Genomic DNA, 14,696 nt, shown 5'->3' on the forward strand with positions numbered 1-14,696 from the left:
AATGTTGGGAGGAGGGCTATGGTATAGACCACTTGTTTTGTTTATGCCTGCCATATTCTGTTCAGTTATATTTGCTTTTTCTGATATATATTGGGGGGGGGGGATTGAGAGTTCATCTGCTGCAGAAATTCACTTCACCCAATAAATATTTTAAACATTTTTTTTTTTTTAGTTCCAATGGAATGAAATGCTTACAACACTTGCACTATTTATCATTTATTTACCTACCTACCTGAATCGGAAGCCATCCAAAAGCATCTTTGAAGTACAAAGATCTTTGATCTCTACGAAATGCTAGGGCATTTTCTGTGTTTAACCTGTCCAGTTCTTCCTGATTATTCACTACAAAAATCTGGAAAAGAGAAATAAAAAGTAGGAGTCAGAGAAGACACAAGGCTGCCGCAACACCTACTGTAGGAGAGAATACTAAGTGGCGATGGAAATTTAGAGACCAGTTCCAAATCTGAAGGGTTTGCATTATCTGAAACCTTCCCCATTGACCTCAAAAAACCACTTGTAATTAAACGGAATGTACTGTTTGCTCTAATCAAGGGACCAGGAACCCTATACAGTGGTGCCTCGCAAGACGAAAATAATCCGTTCCGCGATTCTCTTCGTCTAGCAGTTTTTTCGTCTTGCGAAGCAAGCCCATTGACAGCTTAGCGGATTAACGCTACAGCTGTCAAGCGGCTTCCAGCGACCAGCTGTTAAGCGGCTTATCAGCGGAACAGCTGATAAGCGGCTTAGCGGCTTAAGAAAGGGGCGAAAAAAGCGGAAAAAAACCCGCGGGGGGGATGCAAGACTTTTTTCGTCTTGCGAAGCAACCCCATAGGGAAATTCGTTTTGCGAAGCGCCTCCAAAACGGAAAACCCTTTCGTCTAGCGGGTTTTTCGTCTTGCGAGGCGTTCGTCTTGCGGGGCACCACTGTACTATGAACACACTCCACTAATAATGAAAACCAGGGGGTGGGGAATGAATTGTCCTCCACATGTCCCTGAACTCCGGCTCCCATCTGCCCCTACCAGCACAGGAATAATGTTAGGGATGATGGAAGTTTTGTCTGATTTCCTAGGCCTAGCCTAATACGTAACCAGTGTTGCTATCTGCCCATCCTCATGCAAGTGAAAATAGAGACTCTTTTCTGTAGGTAGAATAGTCTTCAAGAAAAAGAACGAGGGAAAGATGTGCTCCATGTCTAGAAGGTGAGAGAAAACAACCTCCAAAGTTTGAGACAAACGAAGAGGTAACTTATGCAATCAATTGTTTTAAATTGTTTACCGGTAACTCCAGAATTGACAGGGGAAGGAGGTAGTTGTGGTTGCAGGTTGCATCATAGTCACATCACAGGCACCATTCCACAGTTGCCCGTAAGTTAAGGAACATGGGATCTGCCCGATACCCAGTGGCGTAGCGTGGGTTGTCAGCACCCGGGGCAAGGCAAGTAATTTGCACCCCCTAACCCATGGATTTGTGCCCCCTAACCCTTGGATTTGCGCCCCCTAACCCTAACCCCCAGATGTTGCGCCCGGTGCGGCCGGCCCCCCCTGCACCCCCAACGCTACGCCACTGCTGATACTGAATCAGACCATTGATCCATCTAGCTCTGTATTGTCTGCACTGACAAACCCACAGCAGCCCAGATCAAGTGGACCAAAGCGGCTACTTCATGCCAGCGGTCTGGATCCATTAACACAGTATGCCCATATCAACTCCTATCAACCTCACTTACTGCAGGAACCTTTGAATAAGGCTGTCCAAACAGTGGCTCATCATAGGGTGGGATATTCCCATTTTGCGGAGCGTTGCAGAGACATTTTCCTGGAGGTCCAGGAAGTCCTCTCTCTCCTTTTGTCCCCATTGTTAGTTGCCCTAGAAAACATCAGATTTGACACGCAAGGTAGTTGCTGAAATAGATAAAGACATACTGAAAAGGGAAAATTGAGTCCCTGCCTGTCAGCTAAATGTCTCATATTGAAAAGCTGTCTTTGACTCCTGTAAGCTTCTTTGGGGGCTTGTATAAACACTTGTCAAATATTATTGGCCTTCCAACTTCGGGGGTGGTTGTATATTGTTGGCCATCATTGTTTGATTTCCATGGGTTATTAAATTGGTCTTTAACTTGGGATGTTTCCAGATGGATGTTTATTGTGGAATCTGTGCTCTTCATGCATGCAAGTTGAGTCATTGGCATTTAAATGCCAACCCATTAAACCCCCTCCACGTTAACTTCAGACTGATCCTTCTGCCCTTTCCAGGGGAAATCCAATAAGTAACGCACACACACTCAAACCCTTTAGCAATGACCCACTTGCAAATTAAACCCCCAGCTGGAAGCACTGTTATCATTGCCTTTTAACAAAAGACCAGGCTTTGTGAGTGAGTGGGTAACTATTTTGGATCTCAGCAGAAGGTTTGCAGAGGAACTATTATTTATGCTCAAGGTGGTATTTGGGGCAGTTCAACATGAGCCCACTTTCAATACTATTTGTATCTGCAAAAGTTTCAGGGTGGGCATACTGCTTCATTTCCAAGTTCTGTTCCATAACTTACTGCTGAAATCCTCAAACTTTTCAAACCACAAAAGTTCCAGTTTATTTTTTGTCCCACTTTAATTGTTCTGTGATGCACCTCTCCAGGTGGTAATAACATGGAAACCACCTGGAAGCATCGCAGAGCAACTAATGAAGCCGAAGTGTATGTAGATGACCCAGTTTAAATCCACCTCTTATTCACTATTATTGTTGAATCAATGGCATGTCCATTCCCACCAACACATCAAAGGCAACAACTGGAACACCATCTTTCTGATTTTTTCTTGTGAGAGGATGGCGGCCATTTTGGGCACCGAGGTCTCACATTATTTTGCACCACAATTCCCCCCTGGGGGGGACCACTTTTGGGGGCAGAGCTCCGCAAATGCCCATTTTGGAGCATCATGGGAGACCACACTGCCCAAAATGGCCACCGTCCTCTCATGAGAAAAAATGGGATGTTTCTTTCTTTCAGGACACTGGTGGCGTATGGATTGCTGCAAAATACACCCACAAAACACCACCAGTCAGGGGTGCAAACTTAAATAAAATATTGGGGACGGGGACAGGAAGCCTCATCCTGCATAATCAATCACACGACATGGTACACACACACCCTTTGAATGACAATGCCCATCAGCTGGGGGGGCAGCCACCTCAAATATTTTATTGTGGGGGCAAAGGGACCTCGGCCCCTAGGAGTTGGCTCATATGACACCAGTCTAGAAGGGCCCTTATTTCAGGGTGCAAGGGGTAGTTGAGAGCAAAAGAAGTCCAATCATAGTGCAGGAAAAGCCCAACCCCACCCTTAAACCTTATCTTAAAAATGTGTGATTCCCCCCTCAGCTAGTGGTTCGGCAGAAACCTTGTGGACGCCTTGTGGGGCAACTCAATATGATTCAATTGAAGGGGGGAAGGGAACGAGCGGCCATTTTGAAAGGTCTGCCTTACCTGTTGCCAAAGGGCCTGGTGGACCAGGCTGACCAGGGGGGCCAGGTCTTCCAGGTGGGCCTGAGGCACCAGGAGGTCCTATGTCTCCCCTTTGTCCCTAGTATATAAAAGAAAGGACTGTTTCTTTATAACATTCCCTAACAAGCTAATGTACTTTGTTGTAGCACAAATCCTACGGCTTCATGGGTCGAAACAGCATGCCCTTCAACTACACAGAAAAGATCAAAATGCCAAAATTGCAAATTAAATGTGCAGGACCTTATACATATTATGGCAAATCCATGCATTTCCCCAACAAAAATATATAAAATAATATATAAAATATTACTGAACAATCCCATAATTTTCCCAGTTCTGCACATTTCAGAATGGCTTATTACAGTGGAACCTTGGTTTTCAAACGTAATCCATTCCGGAAGACAGTTTGACTTCCGAATCGTTCGAAAACCGAAAACTCAATACAGAAGCCTAAATGCAATAGGGAAAGTCGCATGGCATGTTCAGCTTCCGAAAATCATTTGAAAGCCGGAGCAGTTATTTCTGGGTTTTCAGCATTCGAAAGACAAAACATTCAATTACGGATGCGTTCAACAACCGAGGTTCCACTGTACTAGGACTACACCAAATTTTCAGAGAGAAAAATTGTGAGGAAATTTCTTCAAGAGTAGGGATGGGCAAATCTATCAATATTGGGTTTTCCCCCTGGTTTCTCGCTTTTCCAACCTTAAGTTCAATTATCCACAATTTACATTCCACCCCCCTCATAAAATTCACCAGCATTTTACTGTGAATTTCTGTAGACCAAAAAATGTTGTTTATGATCATCATCACCACAGTGTGGCACTTGTAAGGTTGAAACCGGCAGAGTTGCACAGGCCAGCCTTGGCGTAACTGTAACTGAATGACGCGAGCCTGAGAAGACTCCTCATGAACCTGAAGGAGTCAAATGAGCTAAGCAAGATGGATCTCAGAATGGAAGGGGAAGTAACACCTTCTTAATTTAGCTGCCACTGCAGGCATTTTATATGGAGTTGTCAGCTGGCTCTGGAGAAAGGAAATGACTGAGTAGGTGAAAAGTGGCCCCTCTTATTACAAACAGCTATGTACACACGGCACTCGGTTTTTCAAAACAACATTTGGACTTTAGGAAATTGTAGGCCTGTAACAGAATCAACGGGAACAAACCGGCAAGCCTATTTGTATTCAGCTACACCCTTAAGAAAAGCACATGTAACATTTTCTAGTTATTGCCATGCTGGGCTTGGTTTTTCTTGCTGAAAGCGTCCGCAAAGGTTTTTGTGCTAGCGGACATCAAAGAAAGTGATCGTCTCACAAACAATTATGTTTTCTAGAAGACACCCACACTTGTAAGAACATCAGACCAGATGCCTACAGGATGTCCACTCCTCCATCAATAAAAGTTTTTCAAGCAAAATATACTGCTTTATTTATTTTGTAGCTCTTACTAAGAGACTCTTTCTATACTGAATAAGTTTATATAAAGTATTATATAAAAATATTGTGTGAACCAGGACTACATAGATATAGTCACTGCTCCTTGAATTAATGATGGTATAACCAAGTTAGATCTATTACATTTTCCCTTCTAGATGCATTATTTCTGACTGCAGATCATTTTACATTCTACAATTTCTTGAAGCAACAGTGCTGTACTGTACCAAGAGATTAATGCAATATTCTAGGGCATAGAGATGTGTTAGCTCCTTGACCTGACATAATTCCATGGTCCACCTTTAAGCATCACTGCTTTTCACTCTTTAATATCAGTGTTTTGTCATCTGCCATATTTCTGGATGAAGCAGTCTTTATCTGTTCTGAACTGACTTATATTCCCCATTTCCTCCTTTCTCGGTGATATTATGCCCTATTATGAATCATAATCAGATATCTTTGTTCCTTTGCATGGCATTTAATACAAGTGACAATAAATCTGGTCTGCTTTTTTTAAATAGGACGTTCAGAAGATCCAATTATAACTATAATTCATCCAAAAACGTAGTCTAAGCTAAGGATAGGCAAATCCTTAGTCAATTTTGGTTTCACCCACTGTCTCATTTTTATTTTATTTTTATATATATTTTTATTAAATATTCTGTTTTACAATTTAAAATGCTCATTTTACATCTTTAAGATATCTATAACTTCCCTTCACCTCTTCCCATGGTTCATTTTACATATCATAAATCCCTGCATATTTTACAAAAACTATACCATTCAGTATTCTATTATTGCATCCATCAAAGCTTATTTACACTGATGAATTTACCTTAATGCTGCCAGTGCCATTGTTTCATTTTTACACTCTTAAGTTCAGTTTCCTACATTTCCACATCTGCATGTGATCTTTAAAAAAAAAGTCTAAAGAATTAACCAGCATTTTAGTGCTGATTTCCCCTAATATACAATTTTTTCCTATGTAATGTTTCCTAATATCCTCATTTTTGCCAACCAATTTTCCCAGGTATAATGCATTTTTGTTTGCTATTTCCACTAACATACACATATTATATGCATGCTTAGCTGTATAATATGCATTTTGGTATCCATCGCTCAGCTAGAGCACTCCATTGCAAAATGTGGAGATTTTTTGAGAGATGACTGTGTTGAAGTCTGAGTACTGTTTCAGAAAATGTGAATTAGACATGCCAAATGAACCAAATTAATCCCTCATCCCTTGCTGAGACAGAGTCCAGAGTTAAAAAATTTCAGAAACAGGTTAAAGTACAGGATTCCTACTTGTTTGCCTCTTTTCCCTGGTCTTCCAGTTGGACCTCTGTGTCCGGATGAACCAGATTCCCCTTTTGGGCCCATTTCTCCCTTAATGGGGATGGACAGGACAAAGAGAAGAGCTTTAGCACAAATATATTTACTTGGTTATTATTTATAGCCCAGCCCTGGGCAGCTTCCCACCCGCCTGAGAAGGAAGAGCTTTGAAAGGGTGGACCAGGCAGCTGACAGCTTGCCGGATCTGTCCCTTCAAACGTAAAAATTGATCCAGTAGGCTTTCTGTCTTTCAAATCCACACCTCCTCAGGGAGCCCAGATGGAATTCATCAAAGGGCTGAATCTGTCCCTAAGACATAGTTTACCCCACACATATTCACAGATCCAGGCAGCATAAACCTCATGCAGAATACATTTCACTCAGCAGTCTTGACAGTGCAATGTGTATGTTTTGAGGTGTAAGTTCCTCTGAGTGAAACGGGGCTTATCCCCTCATAAGTGTGCACAGAAAGTATACCAGAAAGTTAAGTGGGAGTAGGTAAAGGTAAAGGGACCCCTGACCACAAGATCCAGTCATGGCTGACTCTGGGGTTGCGGCACTCATCTCGCTTTACTGGCCGAGGGAGCCGGTGTACAGCTTCTGGGTCATGTGGCCAGAATGACTAAGCCACTTCTGGCGAACCAGAGCAGCGCACGGAAATGCCGTTTACCTTTCCACCGGAGCGGTACCTATTTATCTACTTGCACTTTGACGTGCTTTTGAACTGCTGGGTTGGCAGGAGCAGGGACCGAGCAATGGGAGCTCACCCCGTTGCAGGGATTCGAACCGCCGTCCTTCTGATCGGCAAGTCCTAGGCTCTGTGGTTTAAGCCACAGCGCCACCCGCGTCCCTAAGTGGGAGTTACTTCTGAGTAAATCTATGAAGGATTGCACTTTTTAAAGGCTTCCCAAATATTAATGCCAACATAAGCCAAGCAGGTGGACAGCCTGAGAATTTCTTGCTTCCTATAGACATACCTTCTGCCCCAGCATTCCAGGGAAACCTATGTGTCCCTGCAAGAAAAATGTTGGGAAAGACACAAGTTAAATTGTTTTCTAACGAATCGCTTTGAGTTTCGTATAAACACAATAAGAAAGAATGCGAGTCACTGATTCAGTTTGATGATGATGGTGGTTGCAATTAGAAAATAAAAATAAGTCACCAGAAAAAACTATTACTTATGTGTTGTGGGTTTTTTTTTACCTTGCATAGAAGCCCAAGATGGATGCATATAATAAGCAAAAGATACAAACCATTTAAAACAAATGTATAAAGCACTATTAGTAAAATAATGTATTATTTTATAATGAGGTGTAGTGATTACTCTGTTAAAATGTGGGGTTTGGGGGAGGAGTGTTATTGGGTTGTTGTTTTTATTTTGATTATCTATTTGTGGTTTTATATTTTTGATTTTGTGAACCGCCCTGACACCTCCGAATATAGGGCGGTATATAAATTCAATTAAATAGTAATTAAAAAGTGTTGGACTAGGTAGGACCTGGGAGACCAGGGTTCCAATCTCCACTTGGCCATGGAGCTCCCATTGGGCCCACAGTCCCTGAACCAGCCTACCACACAGGGTTGTTGTGAGGATAAAATGGGGAGGAAGAGAACCACCTAGAGCTTCTCGGAGGAAAAGTATGGTATAAATGCAAGTAGTAAGTATCAGTAAAGGTAAAGGGACCCCTGACCATTAGGTCCAGTCGTGACCGACTCTGGGGTTGCGCGCTCATCTCGCTCTATAGGCCGAGGGAGCCGGCGTCTGTCCGCAGACAGCTTCCGGGTCATGTGGCCAGCATGACTAAGCGGCTTCTGGCGAACCAGAGCAGCACACGGAAATGCCGTTTACCTTCCCGCTGGAGCGCTACCTATTTATCTACTTGCACATGACGTGCTTTCGAACTGCTAGGTTGGCAGGAGCAGGGACCGAGCAATGGGAGTTCACCCCGTTACGGGGATTCGAACCGCCGACCTTCTGATCGGCAAGTCCTAGGCTCTGTGGTTTAACCCACAGCGCCACCCGCGTCCCTAAGTATCAGTAAGTAAGTAAATAAATACAGCAAATGTATAATTTTTTTAAAAAAATGATGTCATTTGGAAAATACGAGGTCATAGACCATTGCAGATATTTCCGACCAATTCTGACTTCACAGATAAGGGCTGTAGTTCACCAGACCTTCAACCAAATAGATTTGTGTTGTTGTATTGGCAATGAGCATAGCTGATTGCGTACGGAAGTTAAACGAAGTCTGCATCTATAATCTCCATCCTCATACAACTATGCTATGAATGCAACCACAAATCAAACTACGTTCAACACGAATTAGGTGCTCTATTAAGGTAATTTTACCTTGTCTCCTTTGCTGCCTTTGTCGCCCTTCTCTCCGGGAGTTCCCTGTGGAAAACCATACAGGAGATAATAGCTATAGAACACGGCGTTTCAAAAACCGATGTTTTCTTTCAGCGCTGAATGTAGAATTAAACACAGAAGCCCATCAAAATGAAGTTGTTCGGTATACAGAACACTTGTTAGATTCTTGGTCCCCCACAATTACCATCCTCAGTACACTCTAGGCGATGTAATGAACACAACGACTTTCAAGTTAAATGTCATTTACTGATCTTCAGCTAGTGGGCCGTTACCTGAAATTAGGCCAATTTCTGAGCTAATGTAGATTGTACCAACATTCAGCATGGGTACCCTTTGTTTGTTTTAAAACCCTTTTCATTAATGTGTGGACAAATGAGACACGCAGGCAGGGACAGTGTCCGCAGCAGGTACTAACCCCCAACCTGTGCTTTGACCCACTCCTCCCCCAACCCTCCCTACGTAGCATTCCTGATTACAGAAAGCTGGCTGTGTGTCGACACTTGAATATGTACAAATTATTTTCAGAAATGGAATTTTTAAAAATGTAGGTTGTGGGGAAGGCAGAGCCTTACGTCACATCTGCCTACGCCTTTTCTATGCATTAACAAATGAAATGAACTAAAGGGGATGAGTGGACAGGACAAAGTGTGTGTGTGTGTGTGGGGGGGAGAACTGAGAGGAAAACAGAAGAAGAAAGCAATGTACTGTATTCCCAGGACTTTGCCTGCTGACGTGTGCATGATTGTCCAGATGATTCCTGGCCAAATATGTAAACTTTCTCTTTTGCTGCTAAGGCTACTTGAAGGGCCTATCGGTGGCTATTAATCTGTGGCTGTATGAGAACATATAACCAATTTCTTGATACTATTCCTAATAGGTGGGGAATGCACATCATAAAGTGGCCTTAATTGGTTCTTCCAAATGGGAGCTCACCCCGCCGCGGGGATTCGAACCGTCGACTTTTTGATTGGCAAGTCCTAGGCTCTGTGGTTTAACCCACAGCGCCACCCGCGTCCCTCGATCCTGTCATTACTAACATACCAAAGCATCACATTTTGGGAGGCCTGAGGAACATAGGTCGCAATGCTTTTCAGCAATTAACTAAGAGTTTTTTGCATGACGAACCTTTTCTCCTCTGCTTCCAGGGTAACCCTAGAAGAAGATAAAAGGGCAGGTATTTACATGCTTGTAATTGATTACATCATAGTAACATATGGAATTTAAAATCAGGCTGGAAAAGCAATCCGTAATAAGTTGCAGCAACCTTTTCCTTTGTAGCCGTTGGAAGAAAATCACAAATATGAGCATTTAAGCCTCAGCCTGGAGACAGACATGACAAACAAATAAATCTGGTACAGAAAGCATGCTAGCCTTGTTAGAAATTGCTTTGGAAATTAAAACAGCAGCAGAAAGCCATTATAATTCTCAGTATAATAATATAATTGAAAGCAGTCTCTGTGGTAAAATGCCTTAAGCCATTTTCTTCAGCTGTTTCCTCTTATCTAGCAAAGGCAAGTCTCTCTCTGACGTTTACTTTGACTGTACTTCAGCTTAGACCCAACTCTTCTGTAGCAACTCCCATGGATATTTAAGATTTTCTTAAAGAAATTATAGCTGCAATTGCGTAATGTAAATACCTAGGCCACTTAGTGGTTTTTAATGATTAAGTGGTATACCATTTGTCAAGCAATTAAATAAATAAATCAACGTTAAAGAGATATAGCCAGTGGCGTAGCGTGGGGGGTGCAGGGGGGGCCGGCCGCACCGGGCGCAACATCTGGGGGGGGCGCGCTCGCTGCCTCCGGAGTCGCCGAAGAGCCTCGGGCGCAGGCTTTAGCAGAGCCCCATGTCTCACGGAACCGATGAGCTGTGCGCGCGTCCGGGCTGAAGGCGTCCGGCAGGCAGCGGCTCTCAGCGCTGGCCGCGGAGGGCGCGCCAGGCAGCCCCTCCTCACAGCCCCGCCGCCGCTGCAGCTGCTGGGCCATGTTGCATTTTCCTCGCCTCTCTGCCCTCCTCCTCCTCCGGGCAAGCGGCGTCGTTTGGGCGGCAGCGCCAGCGGCAACTCGCCTCAGATCACCTGACACGGACCCGCCGCTGCCGCTGTGGCTACCTTACCGTAAATACCCCAGCCCAGGCAGCAGCAAGAAGAAGCTGGCAGCGGCGGCAGGTTAGGGGTTAGAGGGCGCAAATTACTTCCCTTGCCCCGGGTGCTGACAACCCACGCTATGCCGCTGGATATAGCCTCAATATGTATCTGCTTTGGATACAAATGATGCTTAAACAAAGGTTCTTTTCTCTTCTTAAATCGCCTTTGGCTATAGACAGTACTCTAGTTTTGTCACTTTGTAATCAATTCATCTTCTGCTAAACATGAAGTTGCTAATGTCTTATGCCTATGCACTTTTAGTATGATAATATAGAGGGATTTCATGGTCCTGCACCCACCGCAAGACATCCAATGAACAGGGAAAAATTCGAGTTGTGTTGCACAAGCACAATTCACAATTTGGCACGGCGCCTATAAATTAATGTGGGATGTTTTGCAGGACTGTGATTTGTGGTCATGCTCCAAATGACTAGTACTCCATCAGTACAGCCCATCTATCAAAACAAGAAGATAAAGCCATCTCCTTTAGCAAATATTTCAGCTGCTTCGGAACCACTAACTTGGAAGTTTTTAAATGTCAAAGAGCTGCCTTTTTGGTACTGAACATCATGCTGTTGTTTCGAAAACCCAAAAGAAAAACCAGCACCCTAGACATAAAAAGTTGGGCGCAGCGGAAAGGGGAGTCAACTCATCCCATTCTTGGACCAAGGTTACACATACCATCCTTTACATGAGGGTGGTAGGAGGGAAGTGGAGGGAATTCTAACTGTCTGGATTTGGATACAGGTAGGTAGCCATGTTGGTCTGCTGTAGTTGAAACAAAATAAAAAAATTCCTTCCAGTAGCACCTTAGAGACCAACTATGTTTGTTAATGGTCTGAGCTTTCGTGTGCATGCACACTTCTTCAGATACCAAGCATGCACATGAAAGCTCATACCAATAACAAATTTAGTTGGTCTCTAAGGTGCTACTGGAAGGATTTTTTTAAAATTTTGTTTGGATTTGGATGATGGTGCTAATACAAATATAGTGTACAACAGTGCTATTTTTCTAGAGAAAAAGGTGCCGGAACTCACCATGAACACCTCCCTTGTTCCCTTATAAATGGCAATGGTGCCCACCTGAGAGGTGCGTGAACTGAGTTTTGCTGAGTTCCAGCTGAAATTAAAAGCCCTGGGGTCTTGAGGCCCATGTTACATGGATTTTGCTTTTAAATTACTTTCCCCCCCCCCTTATATTAGATTGTAATAAGGTATTTGATTAAGAATAAAGCAGAAAACCAGCATGCTGACAAAATCTTTTGATTTTTCCTTATTGCTATGGGGAAATCCTGTTTTCAGTGGCGTAGCGTGGGTTATCAGCACCCGGGGCAAGGCAAGTAATTTGCGCCCCCTAACCCATGGATTTGCGCCCCCTAACCCGTGGATTTCCCTAACCCCCAGATGTTGCGCCCGGTGCGGCCAGGCCCCCCTGCACCCCCCACGCTACGCCACTGCCTGTTTTTCCCTATTATTCCTTCTCCCCACGAACATTGCTGCTATCTTCAAACAATATACACAAGCACTTTGTTACCAAGGAAGCAGCTGTAAGCAGCCAGATGGGGACGACATAGCAGCTGGGTGAAACAAACCTTAAAGCCCGTTGGTCCTCTTGTACCTGGCAATCCCATCAAACCCAAATCTCCCTTTTCACCCTAGAGGGGTCACAATAAAAAGGAGTTATTCATGGTGGCTGCAGAAAGGGGTCAGTAACTGGAACGCAGACTGTTCTGGTTCTGAATCAGAGAGAGCAGAAACAAACCACAGTCTAAGCAGCAAAAACAACATGAAGTTTCATACAGCTAATTCAGACTAAATTGTAAAGCAATGCGTTGTCTCTTAATATCATCTCCTGCAACAGATGGCCATTTACCAGCACTACAATGAAACCCGCAAGCGACTGCACAACACTTCTGGCTCAATTTATATTGCTACTCTAAGGGGGTGTCTACTTTGCTGCCCTTCCTAAATTATTAGTGTTATTAAACTGCTGCCCCTTTATAGAAACAAGAGGAAATACGGACGAAAGAGGAATGGAGGATGAAACTAACAGACTATGCAGAACTGGACATGTTAACAGGGAAAATTAGATATCTTCGAGACCAAAAGTTCATCGAGGACTGGGGGAAATTTGTGGAATATCTGAAAAACACATGTGAAGTACAAACAACGCTAGTGGGGTTTTAAGAAGCACTGTAAAAACTAAGGTATATTGTTAAATGAAAAATGGATGATTGGAGGGGGGACTAATGGCAATAGAGAACAGAAGAAATGTGTAAGCAAGAGTTAAATATGGATGATTGTCAGAGAAGTTGAAGGATGTCCAAAAGTATGGAATTTGTGAAAAATTGGATTAAAATTGTTTATTTATGTTAAAAATCAATAAAAAATATTATATATATAAAAAAATAAACTGCAGCCCCTTTCTCCTGCTCCATAGTGAACTGAGCAATGAGAAGGAGATCCATTTAATAAAGCAGCAAGGGGGGGTGGGTAGAGACTGTTGTTCACTCCCAGCCTCAGACCCTGCGGTCCCAAGGTACTTGGGGTTTCCCAAGAGCATCCCAGCACCTATTGCATTCAGGTGCCCCCAGCAGTTGCCTGTACTGCCTCTTGGATTGGGCCAGCTTAGTCTCTCTGATTTACAGTATCAGCTGCAAAAGTCCACTTGGGCTGTCAGTTTTGGCTACCGGTCTACCCAGTTTCGCATGCAAAATGTGAATATATGGGGGGAGGGGATGTGTACACCTGAAAACGTTGGCAGCATTAAGATAAATTCAGCAGTGTAAATAAGTTTTGGTGGATGCAATAATAAAATACCGAATGGTTTAGTATTTTTGTAAAATATGCATGGATTGATGGTATGCAAAATGAACCATGGAAAGAGAAGAAGGGTAGTCACTGATATTTTAAGGATGTTTAAATGAGTATTTTCAATTGTAAAACAGAAAATTTAATAAAAATTATATATAAAAATTATATATATAAATTATATATATATATGTGGGCTGGTAGTCATTTGTGTCTGCAAACAGGTTTGCAGAAATCTCTCTAGCCACGTACATTTTCTGCTGTCCAGTGATCATCCGAAAAATGAGGAAGCAGGTGATTTGGGGGTGGGGAGCATCATCGTCATCATCATCAAATCTAGTAGGCTAAGTGCTTGTTAAGATACTGTAATCATGCTGGCTTATAGCCAAGCATAGGAGCCAACTCCAGGGGGCTGTGGGTGCTTCTGCACCCGCAATAATATATTTGTTGGGGCCGGGCACCCACAAAGTCAGTGAGAAAAGTCGGCAGGCGGCAGCGGTGCTGTTTCAGAGAGAGAAACAGTTCAGCTCCGCCCTCCACAGCCAGTGAGCAAGACACCCTTTGGGAGGGGGGGGCTTGAATGCAGGGTGGAAAAGGGTGCCTCACTGGCTGAGGAGAGAAGGAAGAGGAGTTGCTGCCACCGGCCATGGGATGTGTGTGGGATGTCACACACACACACAAACACACCTGCATGTAGATGAGGGACATCACACACACTATGTGTAGGCGTTCGTGTGTGATGTTCCATGTAAACATTATGGCACTCCTGTAGCCAAGTGATGGGGAAGAGAGTTATCAGGAATAAACAAAGAATATGGGAGAAGTGGCATGATAAGAGAAGGCAGGGGAACTAAGAGGAGAAATGTCCATAGCAAATGATGGCTATGAGACATCATTCTCTCTCTCTCTCTCTCTCTCTCTCTCTCTCTCTCTCTCTCTCTCTCTCACACACACACACACACACACACACACACACACACACACAATATTATCACCCCAAGGATACCACTATGGTCCATTCTAAAATCTTCCCATACTCTAAACTCCCACTATCATTCTGTGGTACATTTTCCTACTCCCTGCGCATGCTCAGAAGTAAAGA

General features: G+C 43.6%; 1 protein-coding gene across 4 annotated transcripts in view; it reads right to left on the bottom strand.

Annotated features, from left to right (window-relative positions):
* COLQ (collagen like tail subunit of asymmetric acetylcholinesterase) overlaps window positions 1-14,696 on the bottom strand; it is a 42,992-nt gene that overhangs the window by 6,209 nt on the left and 22,087 nt on the right. For 3 of the 4 annotated variants that reach the window (XR_014556834.1, XM_083705993.1, XM_083705991.1), the window contains exons 7-14: window positions 12,376-12,438; window positions 9,763-9,789; window positions 8,617-8,661; window positions 7,244-7,279; window positions 6,240-6,320; window positions 3,483-3,579; window positions 1,730-1,869; window positions 233-352 (exon numbers count right to left, since the gene is read on the bottom strand). Coding sequence is in view for 3 of the 4 variants with exons in the window: in XM_083705993.1 (XP_083562119.1) it covers window positions 233-352; window positions 1,730-1,869; window positions 3,483-3,579; window positions 6,240-6,320; window positions 7,244-7,279; window positions 8,617-8,661; window positions 9,763-9,789; window positions 12,376-12,438 (609 nt within the window). In the remaining variant the exon portion in view is untranslated. Of the gene's footprint in view, window positions 1-228; window positions 353-1,729; window positions 1,870-3,482; window positions 3,580-6,239; window positions 6,321-7,243; window positions 7,280-8,616; window positions 8,662-9,762; window positions 9,790-12,375; window positions 12,439-14,696 lie in introns of all 4 variants that reach the window. The other variant, XM_083705992.1, reaches the window with a different exon arrangement.

This window comes from Podarcis gaigeae, assembly GCF_964106915.1.
Source record: "Podarcis gaigeae genome assembly, chromosome: 12".
Classification (NCBI taxonomy): Eukaryota; Metazoa; Chordata; class Lepidosauria; order Squamata; family Lacertidae; genus Podarcis; species Podarcis gaigeae.